Source organism: Nicotiana sylvestris, chromosome 2 (genome assembly GCF_000393655.2).
Source record: "Nicotiana sylvestris chromosome 2, ASM39365v2, whole genome shotgun sequence".
Classification (NCBI taxonomy): Eukaryota; Viridiplantae; Streptophyta; class Magnoliopsida; order Solanales; family Solanaceae; genus Nicotiana; species Nicotiana sylvestris.
The window spans coordinates 104,470,467-104,488,806 of NC_091058.1; the positions used below are offsets into that span (position 1 = coordinate 104,470,467).

Consider the following 18,340-nt stretch of genomic DNA (forward strand, 5'->3'; position numbering starts at 1 on the left):
GAAGGATAAGGGCTCCTCCGCTCGCATTCCGTCAACCGGCGCCCTCTGCCCGGCCTGTGCCAAGAGTTACCGCAGGCGAGGGCGTGGAGAGCCTGGCTGCTCATCAGACCGCGCCCGTGGCCGAAGCTGTACGCTTGGAGGTTGCTTCTCAACCGGAGACTCCGGTCCCCGCAGTTTGTTCAACGGGCGAATCTTCTCACATCGGTAGTGGAGAGGCCTCATCGAAGAGACGAAGGGTAGTGTTGAAAGGGGCTTCTATAGCCGAAATGTCTTTGAGGGGCAACCTTGTTTCGATGGTTTCTGAAACCGCCTGAGGGGCTAGCTAGGAGGTGGAGGAGACGCCCGTTGCGAGCATTCAAGAGGCTAATGTAGCAGAGGGGTGGAATCCCGAGGCCGCCGTAGTTGTTCCGAGCAGACCATCGTCATCCCGGCAGAACTGCACCCCTTCTTCGGCCGATGAGAAAGGGAAAGGCGTCATGGTTGAGGATTATGAAACTGAGTCCAACATTGACCCTGAAGACATGAGGATGTTCGAGGAGGGCTTCACTAGGACTGAGGTAAGGGCGGAAGGCCCTTCCCGCATACTCGAAATCCCGTTGGATCTCAACCTGTTGCAGGATACGGTGGATTTTGTGCCGCAGTTTGATTTTCTTTGCTCCGCCGCTGAAAGCAGAGCTCTTCAGGAAGTCAGTGATTCTCAACTATCACGCGATGGGCCTAAGGGAGAGCTCCCTTTTATTTTCTCTATTTTGCGACTCTTATCTTAATTGACTCTTTCTCCTCTCATTTTTTGTAGACTTACATGATGGAGATCGAGAGCGCTCGTAGGGCTGAGACACGGGCCGAGATTTTTCTGAAAATGGTCGAAAAGTATCAGCAGTATCATAACAGGTTCTAGGAGATACGTGAGCATCTTAGAGCGGGCGCTAGTACCCAGTCCGCCAAGGAGGAGTTGGAGAAAAGAGATGAGGACCTGATGCAGTATATCCGCAGATGCAGTGAGCTTGAGGAGCTACTTCATGTCAAGAACGAGGAGCTCGAGGTGGCAAAAGGGTTGTCGCAGAATGTGAGGACCTAAAGCAAAAGTGCTTTCTTTACGAGCTGAGCTTGAACAAAATGCTTCTAGGGTTGACGCTCTCAGTGCAGAATGGGCGGAGAAGGTGGACGAGCTGGAAAAGAAAGTGGCTGAGTTGGAGAAAGATGAGGATGCTCGAGTGTCAGCTTTGGCGAGGGCTGCGGCGCTAGAAGACACTATCTGTGTCCTTAGGTCCGAGTAGGAATCTAAGAGGGCGACGACCACGATGAGGGAGGCGCGGCTTGAGGATCGTATTGGTGAAATTGACCAGGAAGCTTCGAACCTGAGAGACCGGGTCCCAACTCTCGAGGCCTAGAAGGCGCAACTGTTGGCTCAGGTTGAATCTGTCTCTGCCGATGTTCCTTGCCACTTGTATGAGTTATAGGTCCATGTCGAGGCCCAACAAGATATATACAAGGGCTTGTGGGAGGCTGGAAGTGTTCCTGAGGCTGCCTTTGAAGATGCTCGGGCGAAGGCATACGAGGCTCGTGTTTCCTACGGTTACGACCCTGCGACACCGGAGGTTGGTGATGGCGTTGATATTGAGGATAGGCTTCCTGATGATGATGATGGGGAGAACGGCGGTGGAGATGACGCCGAGTGAAATTTTGTTGCAGCTTTTGTACTTAGTTTTTTTTTGTGTCCTTTCTGTTGTTTGTTTTCATTTTTTTCTAAGGGCCCATTTTGGCCATTTTGTAAGACGCGACTGTTGCGAATGTACATTTGAACAAAATAGTTGCTTCGCCTTTGTTTGTGTATCTTTTGACTTTCTTTATGCTTCTCTACCGCTTTTTTTTCTTTCTTGGGGAGAAGATCTTTGAATTTTTCCATGATGAGTCCCTGGTCTTTTAATTGGGAATCCGACCTTGCCCGGATCGAGTAGGATCTCGTCGTGTGAGTTAGAATGAAGTCACTTTGGATCTGTAAGTTCGGGCGAGGTTGACTTCTGAATTGCCAACTTGGGCAGAATCAACCTCAGTTTGTATATTCGAACGAGGTCGAATTCAGACTTGCAGACTTGGGTGAAGTCAGTTTTGACTTGTATATTCGAGTGGGATCGAATTTAGACTTACCAATTTGGGCGAAGTCAATTTTGCCCAATATACTCGAACGAGGTCGAACTTGAAATTGCCAACTTAGGTGAAGTCAATTTGACTTATATGTTCGAGCGAGGTCAAACTTGGAGTTGCCAACTTAGGCGAAGTCAATTTTGACTTACATGTTCGAGCGAGGTCGAACTTCAATCTGTCGATTCGGGTGGGCAAATATTTACTTTTACTTGGCGATGACCGACGGCCGTAGGGATGTAAATTTGAGAGATCAAAATTGTGATTCGTTCTAAATTCGAGAAAGGTTGAAATTTCCTTTTATTTGGCGATGGCCAATGGCCGTGAAGGTGTTAACTCGAGCGAGGTCGAATCGTAACCCATTTGACGATGGCCGTAAAGGTGTTTATTCGAGTGAGGTTGATTTGTAACCCATTTGATGATGGCCTATGGCCGTGAAGGTGTTAACTCGAGCGAGGTCGAAGTGTAACCCATTTGGTGATGGCCTATGGTCGTGAAGGTGTTAATTTGAGCGAGGTCGAATTGTAACCCATTTGGCGATGGCCTATGGCCGTGAAGGTGTTAACTCGAGTGAGGTCGAATTGTAACCCATTTGGCAATGGCCTATGGCCGTGAAGGTGTTAACTTGAGCGAGGTCGAATTGTAACCCATTTGGCGATGGCATATGGCCGTGAAGGTGTTAATTCGAGCGAGGTCTAATTGTAACCCATTTGGCGATGGCCTATGGCCATGAAGGTGTTAACTCGAGCGCGGTCGAATTGTAACTCATTTGACGATGGCCTATGGACGTAAAGGTGTTAACTCAAGCGAGGTCGAATTATAACCCATTTGGAGATAGCCTATGGCCGTGAAGGTGTTAACTCGAGCGAGGTCGAATTATAACCCATTTGGCGATGTGCGGGTTTGGAGGGATGGTGAGAGTTGTCTGTTGTATTGCTTTTATTAGAGATCATTACTGGTTACCGCATTGTTTATGCGTGCATCGGGGTGAGTCCTGGTTTGCTTAATTTTGCTCATTGGAGAGTACTGTGCGTCGTTGCATAGTTTGTATGCGTCGATGAAGTCCTAGTCCAGTCCCTTCGTTGCTCGGCCCGGAAAGGCTGCTGGCGAGACGGATGATGAACTTCTTGTTCGGGTTACTAGGCACTAGGCTTTTTCAGCCCATGCTTTGTCGATTGGGGAGACTATACGTTTCATGTACCCGTTGCTCAGTCCCTGGTTCCGGAGGTTATTTATTAATAATGTCGGCCTGTTCTGGGTTGTTTTTGTTATTTATGATACGATATGGCACAGAGGTCTTTGTTCGGTCATTGCTTGTGAGATGGTACATTGTGGAACATTTTTTGGTGTGTTAGGTGGCGTTTGTTCCATGTTCATGTACCCATGAGAATGCTTGTGTTCCTGTTCTGAGCCAAAGAGATTCTGATAAGTTAAATTCGAACGGAATTGCATGTTACCTTGACCTGGAAAGTCGGTAAAGGGGGAGAGGCATTGTAGGGTTACTAGCTTCGCCCCGTGCTCGAATGGCGGTTTCAAATTTGGTAGCCGCGTTTGACTTTGTCGTTGGTCACATCTAGGCTTCTCGTGGGCTGGACCTACTTCGCCTGTGGGATCTCGAGTCTGAGTCCCAATCTGATCCCGCTCGATATGTGCAAACAACAAGGGAAACATGTTATACTCGTTCATAAATCACACAGCGCGTGTGGGTACGAAAATAAGGCAAGATACACCCGTTATCTCAGAGAATCACTCAATATGCTATTATCCTTTCCTAAGAGGTGGGAGTACAGACCGGTATATAGAGTAAACATGTTAGATAGGACTGCAGTCATGCTAGGTGCATAGTGATTGTGGTCTTACTTTGAACATGCATATGACGTGCCAAACCCATCGCTACAGATGAGGCGTGGATTTTGCACAGACGTCGGACATGATTTCGATTTCATGTAGAGATCTGACCCGGATTGGTTTGGTCATCTCAAAAGCTTATCTGTCACTTTTTCGAGTTGGCGTTTGTGCCGAGATGGTGAGGCTATGGCAACCTGGAGATGATACTTGTCTGGTTTTATATCTAAAGGAAACTAAAGATTTGGCTAAGAAATTCCCACAGACGGCGCCATATTATTTGACCAAAAAGTGTTAAGCTTTTCGTTAAACTAATTAATGATGAAAGGGAGGGCAAATCTTAACCAAAGATAATTAGCTCTAGATCAAAGCATGTTAAATACGAGAATCAAATACAACCGAATTTATATAACTTTTCTTAAGATTGTTGAAAGATATCAGACATAAATGACAAGCTTACATCTTTGATATATTGTTCTGTAATGTAAGAGTAAAGAAGGAAAGAATGGAACTCCATCGATAGCTATGAGATATATCTTTTCTGGCTCAGCCATGTCGATTACAAGGGTTTGCGGTCAAAACCTAGGCTTTTACTTTGTTGTTGGAGGTCTCCTCCCGTTCTTCTATCCTTCTCTCTCCAGAGGGAGTCGGTCCCCTTTTCTTGACTTCTTACCTTCTATTTATATTATGAATGTTCCCCTTTGTCCAACGGTCTTTAGCTAGAATACCTTCTCTTGATTATACTTTTCTTTGTTCCCCTCGAGCATTACGACACATGTTTTGCCGTACAAGCTCGATGATGGCTCGATCTCGGCAGTGACCGAGATGCTTATCGTTATTATACCTTGTGAGTACGACCACGGCTCAGTCGACCCCTTACCATTCCTTTTACCACTAATCCACGTGTGGACAAATTTTGACCCATACACTTATGAACTTATTTTCATCCAATTGGAGGAAAATGTTTTCCTTATCAAGAAAAGGGAAAATAATTTCCAAAACTCCTTCTCAACCTTCCCCACCTTCACCAACTCACCTCATCCCCTCTCTCAAAAAAGGCTCCTTTTTTTCAAATTTTAGTTTTTCCGTTACCACCCACCCTACTACTCATCTACCCCACCCCACCCCAACTCCCTCCTCCCGCCTCTCCAAAAAGGTTTTTTATTTTTAAATTTCAATTTATTTTTGGACACTACCCACCCTGCTACCCCTCCCCGCAAAAAAATTATTTTTTTTACTTTTTTTTTGTAATTTTAAATTTTTATTTTTTTCGTTTTTTTGCTCCCCCCTCCCTCTGCCTCCCTCCCTCCCCCGGAAAAAAATATTTTTCAGTTTTAGTTTTTTTATTTATCGGTTTAAAGATTCAAAATTTTATAAGTTCCAAAGTTATGAGTTCGGAGGTTTACGGGTTTAGAAATTATAAAGTTTACGGGTTCGAAATTCTGCAATTTTGAAAGTTTAGTAGTTCGAAAGTTTATGAAATTGGTGGGTTCGGAAGGTTGTTGGTTAGAAAGTTTATGGCTTTATGTTTATTATATCTAAATTATTTATGAATACTCTTGAGAAGTCATTTTCCTTAATTTGCATACCAAACACCGAAAAATAAATAAGATTATGACTTGTTTTCCAAGAAAATAATTTTTTGAAAAATATTTTCCACGAAAAACATTTTCCGTTATACCAAACACACCCTCAAAGTTAGAATATGCTTTTACTGCTAAAAAATACCAGTGCTGGAAAGCTAATCTATTTGCATTTGTTGTGCGCTAGGTAAGCAAGTGATTGAGAAGTTTCCTCCATATTGTGTTATGTCATGTAAAAAGATTTGTGATGTCTGGCTTATGGAAGCATTCAAAATGGTAAATTTTGACAACACATTGGCACAATTATCAAAGTTATATACTCCATTTATTTTGTTTCTTTTCGTTAATCATCGAATGTAATATAACGCCATCTCCAACCCTCCCACATTTTTCCATAATTGGAGCAACTTTTGCAATAATGAAGCTCCAACCTTCCCCATTTTTGCCCCCAAAATGGGGGATGAATAGTGTTCCCCCAAATAAGGGGGTACACTATTCATTTCCCCCATTACTATTCATGCATATTTTATTATTATTTTATTATTTAACTCTTTTAATTTATCTCTTTATATATACCTAATTATGTTTATGTAATATCTTTATAATATTAATTTTATATCTTAACTTTGGCGTATAATTTTTGATAAATTAATTTTCGTGCATTTATTATTTGTATGTAAAATTGTAAGTTAATTTTATTATAAGTTATAATTGTACAAAAAATATATAATTATCTCAAAAAATGAATGGTGCAAATATAAAATATTAGACGTTACTAAAATTGAAAGGTGTGAATATAAAATATTAGATGTTGCTAAAATATAAAAGTGAAAACTGAAAATACATTAAATGAAAATACATTAAAATTGGAAATACATGAAAATTGAAAATACATTAAATTAAAATACATAAAAATTAAAACTACGATAAATAGCATAATAACTTAGTAGGGAGATATGTCGTTTCCAGATACACCAAAATTATTATAGTATTGAGTGAATGGGGACGAGGATTGTTATGGTTGTGACTGTGGATATTGTTGACTTCTTTTATACATTATTCGTTGTTGTTCTTGTCGCATAAATTCACGATGAGTCGGATCGACAATAGAATCCACATCCATCATTAGAACTTTATTTTCTTCTTTCATTTCTTTTACTCTTAGTTTTTCTTTTTGAACAGTCAAAACTTCTTTTTTTGCCTCGGTTGCATTATTCATCACCGCAACCATCTCATTATTTTCTGATTGGATTGTCTTCATATAATCTTCGTCAATTTTTCTCTTCATTTTTGCTTTCTTCACCCCACTAGGTCGTTGTGATGTTGTGGAATCACCTGCAACATCCTCATTTAAATTTAGTAAAAATGATGATGAGTTATGAGATGATAGATAGGGTGAATCAGGGGTAGAATTCTCAGACTCCGATGATATATTAGTATAGCCTTGCTTTCTTGGTTTTTTTCTTCCAAAATCGTCATCGTTAAACTTCTCAAAATCCTTCATTATAGCCCACACATGATCAAATTTAAAACCCTTTTTGAAGTTCGGATCTTGCAAAAGTAAAGCTTTTGCTTGTGTAAGCTGCAATATTAAAAAAAATTAAAAAACAGTAAGTATTATACAAATTAAATATAAGCAACTACAATCACAATATCCTGCTCAGAAGCACCACTAGGACGCAAATTTTCTACTTGACGTACGCATCCGTTTAATTTTCTTACTACCTTCTCAATCATTTGCATTCGGTGTTGAAACAATTTCTTGGTGCGACTCTCCAAAAAATCTTCTTTTGTATTGTTGTATGCATCTACAGCATGGGCTGGACAATATGAAGGTCGTAGTGGATCCCCAACAATTATTCTTGAAGTTGTGGCTGATTATGACCTTTGGATATGGCATGCCCGGCACCAATAATGATATTAATGTTTTAGAGTCATCACATTTGTTTTTCGATCTTGTTGCAGGTACTGCTCCTCCCGTCCATTATGTTATTCAAGGACAAGAATATAATATGGGCTATTATTTAGCTGACGGTATATATCCAAAATGGTCAGCCCTTGTGCAAACTATTCGTGAGCCACGTTCGGTAAAGAAGAAATATTTTGCAATGAAACAAGAATCATGTCGAAAAGATGTTGAACATGCATTCGGAGTTTTGCAACAACGCTTTGCAATTGTCGCAGGACCCTCACATTTTTGGCAAAAAGAAGTGCTACATGATATAATGACTACATGTATTATACTGTACAACATGATAATCGAGAATGAACGTGATCTTAATGCACCAATTCAAGATGATTTGAAAGGTCCACCTCCAACAGTAGAAATGGCAGTAGATGAAAATGAACGATTTCATGAATTTTTAACTCGACATAGAAGAATTAAGGACAAAGATGCTCATTTTGCACTTCGTAATGCATTAATAGATCATTTATGGGAGAATACTAGAGGTTGAAGTTGGATATTTATGTAGTATTTCGAATGAATTTTATCGTTATGTAATATGTATTTAATTAATCTTGTATCGCAATGATTTTACTTTTATTTGAATTATTAGTTAATCTATAATAATTGCTTACAAATAATATTATTTAAAATTTTATGGAATTATTTTAATGGAAATTACAAATTAATGAAAATAAAAGATGGAATTTGTTTAATGAAAATTAAAAAATAAAATTGAAATGAAAGATAATAATATAATATAGAAGAGAGAGAAGAATATAAAAAAGAATATTCTCTTTTGAAAGAAAAAATAGGGAAATGGTTGGAGTAACTTGTTCCCAAAATGGGGGACCAAAGGAAATCCCGATTTTGAGAACCAAAATGGGGGTAAAGGTTTGGAGATGCCCTAAAGCCCTCAGACATTATGTGTTATGTATCAAGTAACAGCTTAAGGCAACCAGAATATCCTCCTATATTCTAGACGAAACGCTTGAATGGATAACTATCAATGTTATACGAATAATCACAATATAGTTTACGTATCACGAAAAGAAACACGAGTAATTGTCAATGTACAAATATTTTTAAAGAAGCATCCTCATGAACGCACGCAGTCATGCAAAGCGTAAGTAGCTGAATGTTCTTAGATTCAAAGTGTTATACAGTAGTAGAATTTAGAAAGGAAAAATAGATATTTTGCTCCCTAAACTTGAGTTCTGAAACTTCTTACACATCTAAACTTTGCGGATGTCTTCTTAATCCCCTGATCTTATTCGAAGTGAACCTATTCCTGTTTAATTTCGAAAAGCAAGACGGATTATTTTGACCTTTGGGTTTGGTTTCCAAATAAAAAAAATGGGCTCTTGCTATTTTATTGATATGGATACTTCATCTAACCAATCAACGGGAAACATTAGACAAAACAATAGCACTATAGCAGAATCATAAAATTAAAAAAAAAAAATCAGAACTTAATTTTGGATTTGCAAAGAGAACTTGCATTCTGGAATTTGGTGAAAACTGAGATGTCACATGTGCTAACAGTTGTGGCTTTGAGCTTCAAGACTTTCAACACAGTGACTTTCCCGTGTAAAGTGGTTGACGAAGTAAAATTCAAGCACCCAGAAATAAAATCTCCTAAGAAATTAGGATTCTTAGAGAAACCATCTGATTTAATTAGCACAGTTGTGTTCACATCATGATCTTTTCTAGCTGGGATGGTGTCTGCTTCAATTGGTGCTTCAGCTGCTGGATCGTCGTGATAACTCACATAAGCTCTGCTACTATCATACTTGAAGCTTCCATAATTCCTGTTATGGATAGTGAGGATTAGTCCAATTGTTATGTTGAGGTGAAATGCTGGAAATGGCTCAAATCTAATGGACTCTAATGTGACAGACTGAATTGTGACTTTTGGATCTTTTGGCTTAAGGATTGTGAAATATAGAATAATACCAACGACTAGAAGAATAATTAGGAGAATTGCTGTAATGCCACAACCTATTTTGAGGGCCTTTTTAATCTTTGGGGTGCAGCATCCCATGGTTCAATTTCTTCAGATATGCTGAGAAGAATTAAGGGGAGGTTTTGAAGGTATTTACACCATGAGTGTCGATGATTGCACATTGAAGAAACACCAGTCGGAGATTATTCCTAGGTGGTTTCGGATTAACCAAGGATTAGGAAATTCAATACTTTCTGTTTAAGTTTTCTGAGATACTTTTGGCTGTATCTGATTTGTCATTGTAACAGAGATGGGAACAATAGAAGAAGAGTTGTTTAGTTGAGATTCCACATGTATTGTTAGCTTCTTGTTTCCATCTATTTGACTTGTATATGGTCTACTTATCAAAGCTCGACATCGTTATTAATATTCTCATGGCACTCAAAACCTTCGATTGATGCTCCTTCTATTTCAGAAACTCAAGTCATTTTGCTCGTTCAAATATCATGCCTTTAGGCACATATACCAACTACCTAAATCATCAAGAAGACAGCTCAATTAGATCTGAAATTCTGATGTACTATAAGCACGCTAGACACATTATACAGACCATCGAATCACTGGCTGGCATTTATGATCACGAGCGATCTTCAGAAGCAAATGAATACAGAAATGCTTTGCCTTGACACCAATTGTTTGGCAGTCCAATAACCAGACTTTAACTTTAATACAGAAATGTAAATAGCTTAATCAGAAGAAACTTTTCTTTTTTGGCAATACTGAACAGTGTCACTATCTTTTTCTGGAAATGACAATGACAACGGCTCAGGTAGCCTAACATAAAACAGAGGCTGAAATGAGCAATAGAAACCTTGAAGAGTAAAAGAATGAAATATGAGTGCTGAATAATGGAAGCCTAGTCCATCTACAGGTGTCAACGTCGTTGAAGCCTTAATTGCATATCTCTGGCCACAGAAGGGAGCCATCTCTCCCCCCTAATTCCTTTTAGTGCTGCAACTCTTTCTTCCTCTCTTTTAGCAGCAGCTTTAACTGCTGCTTCTCTTGCTTCTAGTCTAGCCAACGATTTCTGGCAAGCATTTTTTGATGCAGCTAAAATATCCATCCCATCAACAGCAACGGACTTGATTTGGTATTTAAACTGAGGCAACCATAACTGGGGAAGTGAGAAGCTGAAATAACATAACACTGCAGGTGGAAAGAGAATTCTAAATAAAAGTTTTGACGAACTATGAATCAGAACAAGTAGAAAAGGCAAACCTCTTTTGACTTCTCCTCAATTCCCTTCCCAGGATGAATTCTTGGTTTCTTTCTGGGTTGTTGGAGTTGATCTAGCAAAAAGAAGGACATTAATGTTTTAGCTTTAGACTCTAGTCTTATTACGATATGAGGGATTTACATAATATGCACTCTCTCATTAATATGCAGCTATAGTTGCTCTCATATTAATGTGTGAAGGAAGGAGGGCAAGTAACGGTTGAAACCCACCCCATTCACCTAGTTCCTCCCTCCTGTAAGTCATTGAGGAAAGAATTCGTTCTGCTGCGTATTCGTCCAAGTACAGTTAGTTCTCCATGCCCGTCCTTCCCATGCTCCCTTGTCAAAAATAAAATCAGAAAAGGGAGAAGTCCAAGTTTATGTCCACACATCAAGTGTTCACCCCACTATATGCCTAATACTTTTCCTCTTACTCCGTCAGCTTTAAATGCATTTTTCATCAATTCCTTTCAATCACATCATGGACTTTCTCCGTCTAAGCAGTGACCATCAAAACAAATTCCAAGCATATTAGTGTACTAAGTAGAGAGGAATGCACTAAACAACTCCTTCCCCTCGTCACCCCCCACCCCCCCAAAAAAAAACTTCTGTATTTTGGTCAGTTGGCTCCTCAAAACAATTTTCTGATGGAATTTGGCCGCAGCAACATATAAAGGTAGTAATTTCGCAGATTATTCCTTTTGTTAGAAAACAAAAAGGCGTAAAACTATTATCAACTATTTGAGTAATTGTCAAGCAGGTCCAACCTCCTTTCTTGGTGCTGGTAAAAAATTTGTCTGCACCCACATTGTATATACTTTTGACACCGACGTGGTATTCATCAGTCACATTATTTTGATTTAGCAAGAATAAATAAATAGGTTAGCAATATGCCTGTACACTGTAGCATGGCTTTTCCATTATGCATTTAATAAATTTTTATCCTATAAGTGGAAGCAAATTAACATAATCTCAACCTTAGCCTTCTATTTCTATTAAACAAGGCATCAATGATTTTTTTTTAATCCAGTCAAATTTGGAATTTAAGCATGTTGAAAAACCAACAAACAAATTTAGCAGCACAGGGATGTAACAACCGCCAAATTACTTGCTTGAGATTTTATTTTCTTTTACCTGTGTGATCAAATACAATCCCGAGTGGAGCACGCTTGAATAATCGGATTCCGCCTCCATTAGTCGAGGGAGCTTCCTGCAAAGCATGATCATTGTCTCTCACTATTTCTATAGTCTTGTCTAAGATGTCTTCCAAAGTCTTCTGGGCCTGTCAATGTTCATTGAATATGATTCATCAAGCAATGACCGTAGAAGCAAAAAGATGTTGGACTAAAAAGTGGTTGAAGGCCCTTGGGGAAAATTACTATAATGTTGCACCATGAAAGACATGTATTTTCAAAACATCATTAGTTTTAATTTTCATATTAAAAGCTAAAATTGAAGAAAACTAAAGTATTCCCCCCCCCCTCCCCCGGTCATTTATTTGTTTTTGCTTTTTTTTACTCGGTGGTGGTTCAAATTTTTAAGTCAGTGGCTAAGGAGTAGTATCTGTTGAAGTTTGGCAAAATGCCAAAGTCCCACATCGGTTGGGAGAAGAGTTGGGGGGGATTTTTCCCCCGATAAAAGAAGGCCTAATGTTTAGGATTTAAACACACCTCTCATTTGCCTTCTCATCTTCTTAAGGCATTTGTATCTTCTCTCTTTAGTATTATTTCACTTGTATTTTTGGAGTGAAATAAAATATTGGTTGTGTCCGAGGAGTAGGCAAAATTAGCCGAACCTCATAAATTCTGGTGTTCCTTTTATTGTTGCTTTATTGTCTTATTTATTATTTGGTGGCTGTCATAATTTTTTGGTATAGTAGTTGTGACTTATTCACACTATATACATTTGGCTTCCGCAACAATTGGTATCAGAGCCAAGGTACTGTCTAAGTATGCTCTGTGGTTGCAGCATAGTCTGATTTTCCACATCAGAAAAGATTTATCTTGATACTGTGTCAAGGTTCTGTCTTAGTATGCTCTGTGGTTGCAGCTTAGTCTGACCTTCCACACCAGAAAGGAAATAATCTTGAATTGTGTCGTCAGCTATTAAATAATATTTGTGTCAAAGATGGGAGACAATAAACAAGAAGAATCTACATCAAGTGTCAACAATACGTCATCATTGGCATCTTCGCTTATGACAAGAATTGTGTCAAATGCGAAATTTGCGGTAGAAATATTTGACGGGTCCGGACATTTTGGGATGTGGCAAGGCGAGGTTCTAGATGTCCTTTTTCAACAAGGGCTAGATCTGGCCATTGAAGAAAAGAAACCAGATGTTATTGGAGAAGAAGATTGGAAGATTCTCAACCGTGTTGCTTGCGGTACCATTCGATCCTACCTTGCTAGAGAGCAGAAATATCCATACACAAAGGAAACTTCTGCAAGTAAATTATGGAAAGCACTGGAGGATAAATTTTTGAAGAAAAATAGTCAAAATAAATTGTACATGAAGAAGAGACTGTTTCACTTCACCTATGTTCCTGGTACCACGATGAATGAACATATCACCAGTTTCAATAAGTTGGTCACAGATTTGCAAAATATGGATACAACTTATGATGATGGTGACTTGGCCTTGATGTTGTTGGCGTCACTTCCTGATGAGTACGAGCACCTTGAAACTACTCTACTCCATGGAAATGACGAAGTTTCTCTCAGAGAAGTTTGTTCGGCTTTGTACAGCTATGAACAAAGAAAGCGAGAAAAACAGAAGGGCGGAGAAGGAGAAGCACTATTTGTGAGGGGTCGTCCTCAAAATCAAACGAGGACAAAGAAGGGAAGATCCAAGTCAAGATCCAGACCCAGCAAAGATGAATGTGCCTTTTGTCGAGAAAAAGGGCACTGGAAGAAAGACTGTCCGAAGTTGAAGAATAAGGCCAAACATAACAATGGAAAGGCCATTATGGATTCAAATGTAGTTGATTGTGATGATTCAGACTTCTCATTAGTTACAACAGAGTCATCAACATCATCAGACATATGGTTGATGGACTCGGCTTGTAGCTATCATATGTGTCCCAACAGGGACTGGTTCGTGGAATTTCAAGAAGGAGAATATGGAGTCATCCACACAGCGGATAACAGCCCTCTTACCTCATATGGCATTGGTTCAATACGATTAAGGAACCATGATGGAATGATCAGAACATTAACAGATGTTCGATTTGTACCGGATTTGAAGAAGAATCTCATCTCTGTAGGAGCCCTAGAATCAAAAGGGTTCAAAATCATTGCAGAAAATGGAGTGATGAGAGTATGCTCTGGTGCACTAGTGGTAATGAAGGCTAATCGGAAGAATAATAATATGTACCGCTATCGTGGCAGTACAGTTATTGGGACAGCGACAGTGACATCCAGTGACGACAAAGAGGCAGAAGCAACCAAGCTATGGCACATGCGCTTGGGACATGCTGGAGGAAAATCCTTGAAAACTCTATCAGATCAAGGATTGTTAAAAGGAGTAAAGGCTTGCAACTTGGAGTTTTGTGAGCATTGTGTCAAAGGGAAACAGACAAGGGTTAAATTTGGTACAGCGATCCATAATACTAAAGGCATTTTGGATTATGTACACTCTGATGTTTGGGGTCCTTCCAAAACACCTTCATTGGGTGGGAAGCACTATTTTGTAACCTTTGTTGATGATTTTTCTCGAAGAGTGTGGGTGTATACAATGAAAAACAAAGATGAAGTGCTGGGAATTTTTCTCAAATGGAAGACGATGGTGGAGAATCAAACAGGCAGGAGGATCAAGTGTATTCGCACAGACAATGGAGGTGAATACAAAAATGATCATTTCAATAAGGTCTGTGAAAATGATGGCATCGTCCGACACTTCACTGTTAGACATACACCACAACAGAATGGAGTGGCAGAACGTATGAACCGGACCTTGCTGGAGAAGGTACGGTGTATGTTGTCCAATGCTGGCTTGGGCAAAGAATTTTGGGCTGAGGCAATTACATATGCATGTCACCTCATTAATCGTCTACCATCTGCTGCTATTGATGGCAAAACACCATTTGAAAAATGGTACGGAAAACCTGCTGTAGATTATAACTCTTTGCACGTGTTTGGCTCAACTGCATATTATCATGTGACAGAGTCAAAATTGGATCCAAGGGCAAAGAAGGCTATTTTTATGGGAATTACTTCTGGAGTCAAAGGATATCGCTTATGGTGTCCTATGACAAAGAAAGTAATATTCAGCAGGGATGTTACCTTTGATGAATCTGCTATGGTAAATAAGGTAACAGAAGATACCAAACAAAATGAAGGTGCTTCTAAGCAGGTGGAGTTTGAGGGAAAATTTATTTTTCCTACACAAGAAGCAGAGGAGGAAACAAATGAAGATTACCCTCTGGAAGGAGAGCCAGTAGAGGAGATTCCAACTCAGGAACCTCAACAACAACTTGAATCAATAGCAACCAGCAGGCCAAAAAGAACAATAACGAAACCTGTTCGTCTCATAGAGACGGTTGCTTGTGCAACCTCAATTGTAGCTGATGATGTTCCTACCACTTATAAAGACGCTGTCCAAAGTTCAGAAGAAGATAAGTGGAGGATTGCCATGAATGATGAAATACAGTCCCTTCATCAGAATCATACATGGAGATTGGCCAATCTCCCGAAGGGAAAGAAAGCAATTGGGTGCAAATGGGTATTTGCAAAGAAAGAAGGATTTCCTAACCAAGTAGATGTTCGCTACAAAGCAAGATTGGTGGCCAAAGGATATGCTCAAAAGGAGGGAATTGATTACAATGAAGTGTTTTCTCCAGTTGTAAAACATTCCTCCATTAGAATTATGTTGGCTTTGGTAGCACAATTGGATTTGGAACTAGTTCAGATGGATGTAAAAACTGCATTTTTACATGGAAACTTGGAGGAGGAAATCTACATGACTCAGCCAGAAGGATTCAAAGTTGCTGGAAAAGAAAATATGGTATGCAAACTTGAAAAATCGTTGTACGGATTGAAACAATCTTCTAGACAATGGTACAAGCGATTTGACGAGTTTATGTTGCGGCAAGGGTACAAGAGAAGCAAATACGATCATTGTGTGTATTTGCGCAAGCTTAAAGATGGTTCCTTTGTATATCTTCTCCTATATGTTGATGATATGTTGATAGCTTCCAAGAATTCAGAAGAAATTGATAAGTTGAAGATTCAACTGAAGAAGGAGTTTGAGATGAAGGATCTGGGTGAGGCAAAGAGAATTCTTGGCATGGAGATAATAAGAGATAGACGTTCAAAGAAACTCTGTTTATCTCAGAAAGAATATTTGAAGAGAGTACTACAACGTTTTGGCATAGATGACAAGACTAAGTCAGTTAGTACCCCACTTGCTCCCCATTTTAAGCTGAGTACTACTATGTCGCCAAAGGATGAAGCTGAACGAGAGTATATGTCAAAGGTACCATACGCAAATGTTGTTGGTAGCTTGATGTATGCAATGGTCTGTACGAGACCTGACATTTCACAAGCTGTTGGAGTTATTAGCAGAATGCATAATCCAGGAAAGGAGCATTGGCAAGCTGTGAAGTGGATTCTACGGTATATTCATAATTCTGTAGATGTTGGGTTAGTTTTTGAGCAGGAAGACAATCAGTCTGTAGTTGGATATTGTGATTCAGATTTTGCGGGTGATCTGGACAAACGAAGATCAACTACTGGTTATGTGTTTACTTTTGCAAAGGCACCAGTTAGTTGGAAGTCTACTTTGCAGTCAACAGTTGCTTTGTCTACAACAGAGGCAGAGTATATGGCTATTACAGAGGCTGTGAAAAGAGGCAATTTGGCTTCAAGGATTGCTAAAGGAGCTTGGTGTTGAACAAAAAGGTATCACAATTTTTTGTGATAGTCAAAGTGTTATTCAATTAGCGAAGAACCAAGTTTATCATGCAAGGACGAAGCACATTGATGTTCGGTATCATTTTGTACGAGAAATCATAGAAGAAGGTGGAGTCACGATGAAGAAAATTCATACTACAGAGAATCCTGCTGATATGCTGACAAAAGTGGTGACTACGATCAAGTTTCACATTGTTTGGATTTGATCAACATTGTTGAACACTGAAGATTGAAGATGAAGACACAACCAAAATTTGTTATTGAAAGAGAATTGAAGATGTGGAATTTTGCCAAGGTGGAGATTTGTTGAAGTTTGGCAAAATGCCAAAGTCCCACATCGGTTGGGAGAAGAGTTGGGGGGGATTTTTCCCCCTATAAAAGAAGGCCTAATGTTTAGGATTTAAACACAACTCTCATTTGCCTTCTTATCTTCTTAAGGCATTTGTATCTTCTCTCTTTAGTATTATTTCACTTGTATTTTTAGAGTGAAATAAAATATTGGTTGTGTCCGAGGAGTAGGCAAAATTAGCTGAACCTCATAAATTTTGGTGTTCCTTTTATTGTTGCTTTATTGTCTTATTTATTATTTGGTGGCTGTCATAATTTTTTGGTATAGTAGTTGTGACTTATTCACACTATATACATTTGGCTTCCGCAACAGTATCACTGTACCACAATATGATTGGACTCAGTACATACTACATAGATATAGTTCTGAATTTTTTTTATCCAGCCTTGTAATTGAAAGGGACTGCAATTATCAAAAAGAGGGGATTTCTAGAATAACATCAATGGAGCGTTAGCTGATTCAGTTAACAAGGGTTACAATGAATAATCTTCAAGTAAGCAAATGAGAAAGAAAAAGGCAAAAGTACCTTTATTTGATAATGTTTGAGGTTCTGGGGTCGTTTAGTATCTACTTCATCTCCGTTAATAGCAGCGGATGAGGAATGAGGTTTACCGGTAGTTTTGCTAAATGTAGTTGTGGAAGCCACAGAATCTATGGCAGCTCTCCAATCAGCATCTCCATCCTCTTCACTGCTGCTACTGCTGCTCGTGCTATTGCTCCGATCACCACCCATCATCGCTGATTGCTGAGTTACTTTTCAGGGTTTCCGGCGACACCAACGTTGGACGGCGAACTAGTACTGCGCCTAAAGACTAATGTATTGGGGCTGATTTAAGCAGATGTCCCCTTTTTACGTTACTGTTTAGATTTTATCCTATTTTAAAAAGAGGTATAAATATAACTTTTGAAACATTACTTCCTTTCGGATAATGTTTGCTTATATAATTTTAATTTACTTAAAAACTAATTGTGATCTTGTAATAAAACAATAAAAGAAGAAAAAGAGTATTAAAGAGAAAAGTAGAGATATTGTACTTAGAGCCCGTTTGGACATAAGAAATTTTTTTTCTTTTTTCCGAAGTCAGCGTTTGTTCATAAAATTTCTAATTGCATTTTGAAAATTTTTGAAAATTTGAAAAAGTCCAAAAAGTTGTTTTTCAAAATTTTCACTCAAATCACTCACAAAACTTCAAAAACAACTCTAAAATCATATTCATGTCCAAACACAACTCTAAATCTGCACACATGGTGCAGGAAGTAATGTGAGTACACCAACTCAGTGAGTAATAAAAGTAAAAGCAGTTGAGCGATAAGAAAACACTTAAAACACAACAACATACTATAAAG

At 39.1% G+C, this 18,340-nt stretch overlaps 4 protein-coding genes across 5 annotated transcripts; 1 reads left to right on the forward strand and 3 right to left on the reverse strand.

Moving 5' to 3' along the window:
- Positions 1-6,585: 6,585 nt before the first annotated feature.
- Positions 6,586-7,307, reverse strand: LOC104235915 (uncharacterized). The gene is made up of 2 exons (XM_070166295.1): positions 7,296-7,307; positions 6,586-7,152 (listed from the first exon to the last, which is right to left on the reverse strand). The coding sequence occupies exons 1-2, from the start codon at positions 7,305-7,307 to the stop codon at positions 6,586-6,588; spliced, it is 579 nt and encodes a 192-aa protein (XP_070022396.1).
- Positions 7,308-7,450: 143 nt separating this feature from the next.
- LOC138885352 (uncharacterized) lies at positions 7,451-8,026 on the forward strand. The gene has a single exon (XM_070166296.1). It carries the CDS (start codon positions 7,451-7,453, stop codon positions 8,024-8,026), a length of 576 nt encoding a protein of 191 aa, XP_070022397.1.
- A 954-nt stretch (positions 8,027-8,980) lies between these two features.
- On the reverse strand, positions 8,981-9,559 carry LOC104235912 (uncharacterized). Its single transcript, XM_009789743.2, has one exon. It carries the CDS (start codon positions 9,557-9,559, stop codon positions 8,981-8,983), a length of 579 nt encoding a protein of 192 aa, XP_009788045.1.
- Positions 9,560-10,067: 508 nt separating this feature from the next.
- LOC104235914 (uncharacterized) lies at positions 10,068-17,854 on the reverse strand. Of its 2 annotated transcripts, none has more exons than XM_070168116.1 (4): positions 17,520-17,854; positions 11,870-12,017; positions 10,739-10,809; positions 10,068-10,619 (listed from the first exon to the last, which is right to left on the reverse strand). In XM_070168116.1, exons 1-4 carry the CDS (start codon positions 17,727-17,729, stop codon positions 10,395-10,397), a joined length of 654 nt encoding a protein of 217 aa, XP_070024217.1. In that variant the 5' UTR covers positions 17,730-17,854; the 3' UTR covers positions 10,068-10,394. The 2 variants fall into 2 exon arrangements, with proteins under 2 accessions (XP_070024217.1, XP_070024218.1); XM_070168117.1 differs by having other exon boundaries at positions 10,529-10,666.
- Positions 17,855-18,340: the final 486 nt, after the last annotated feature.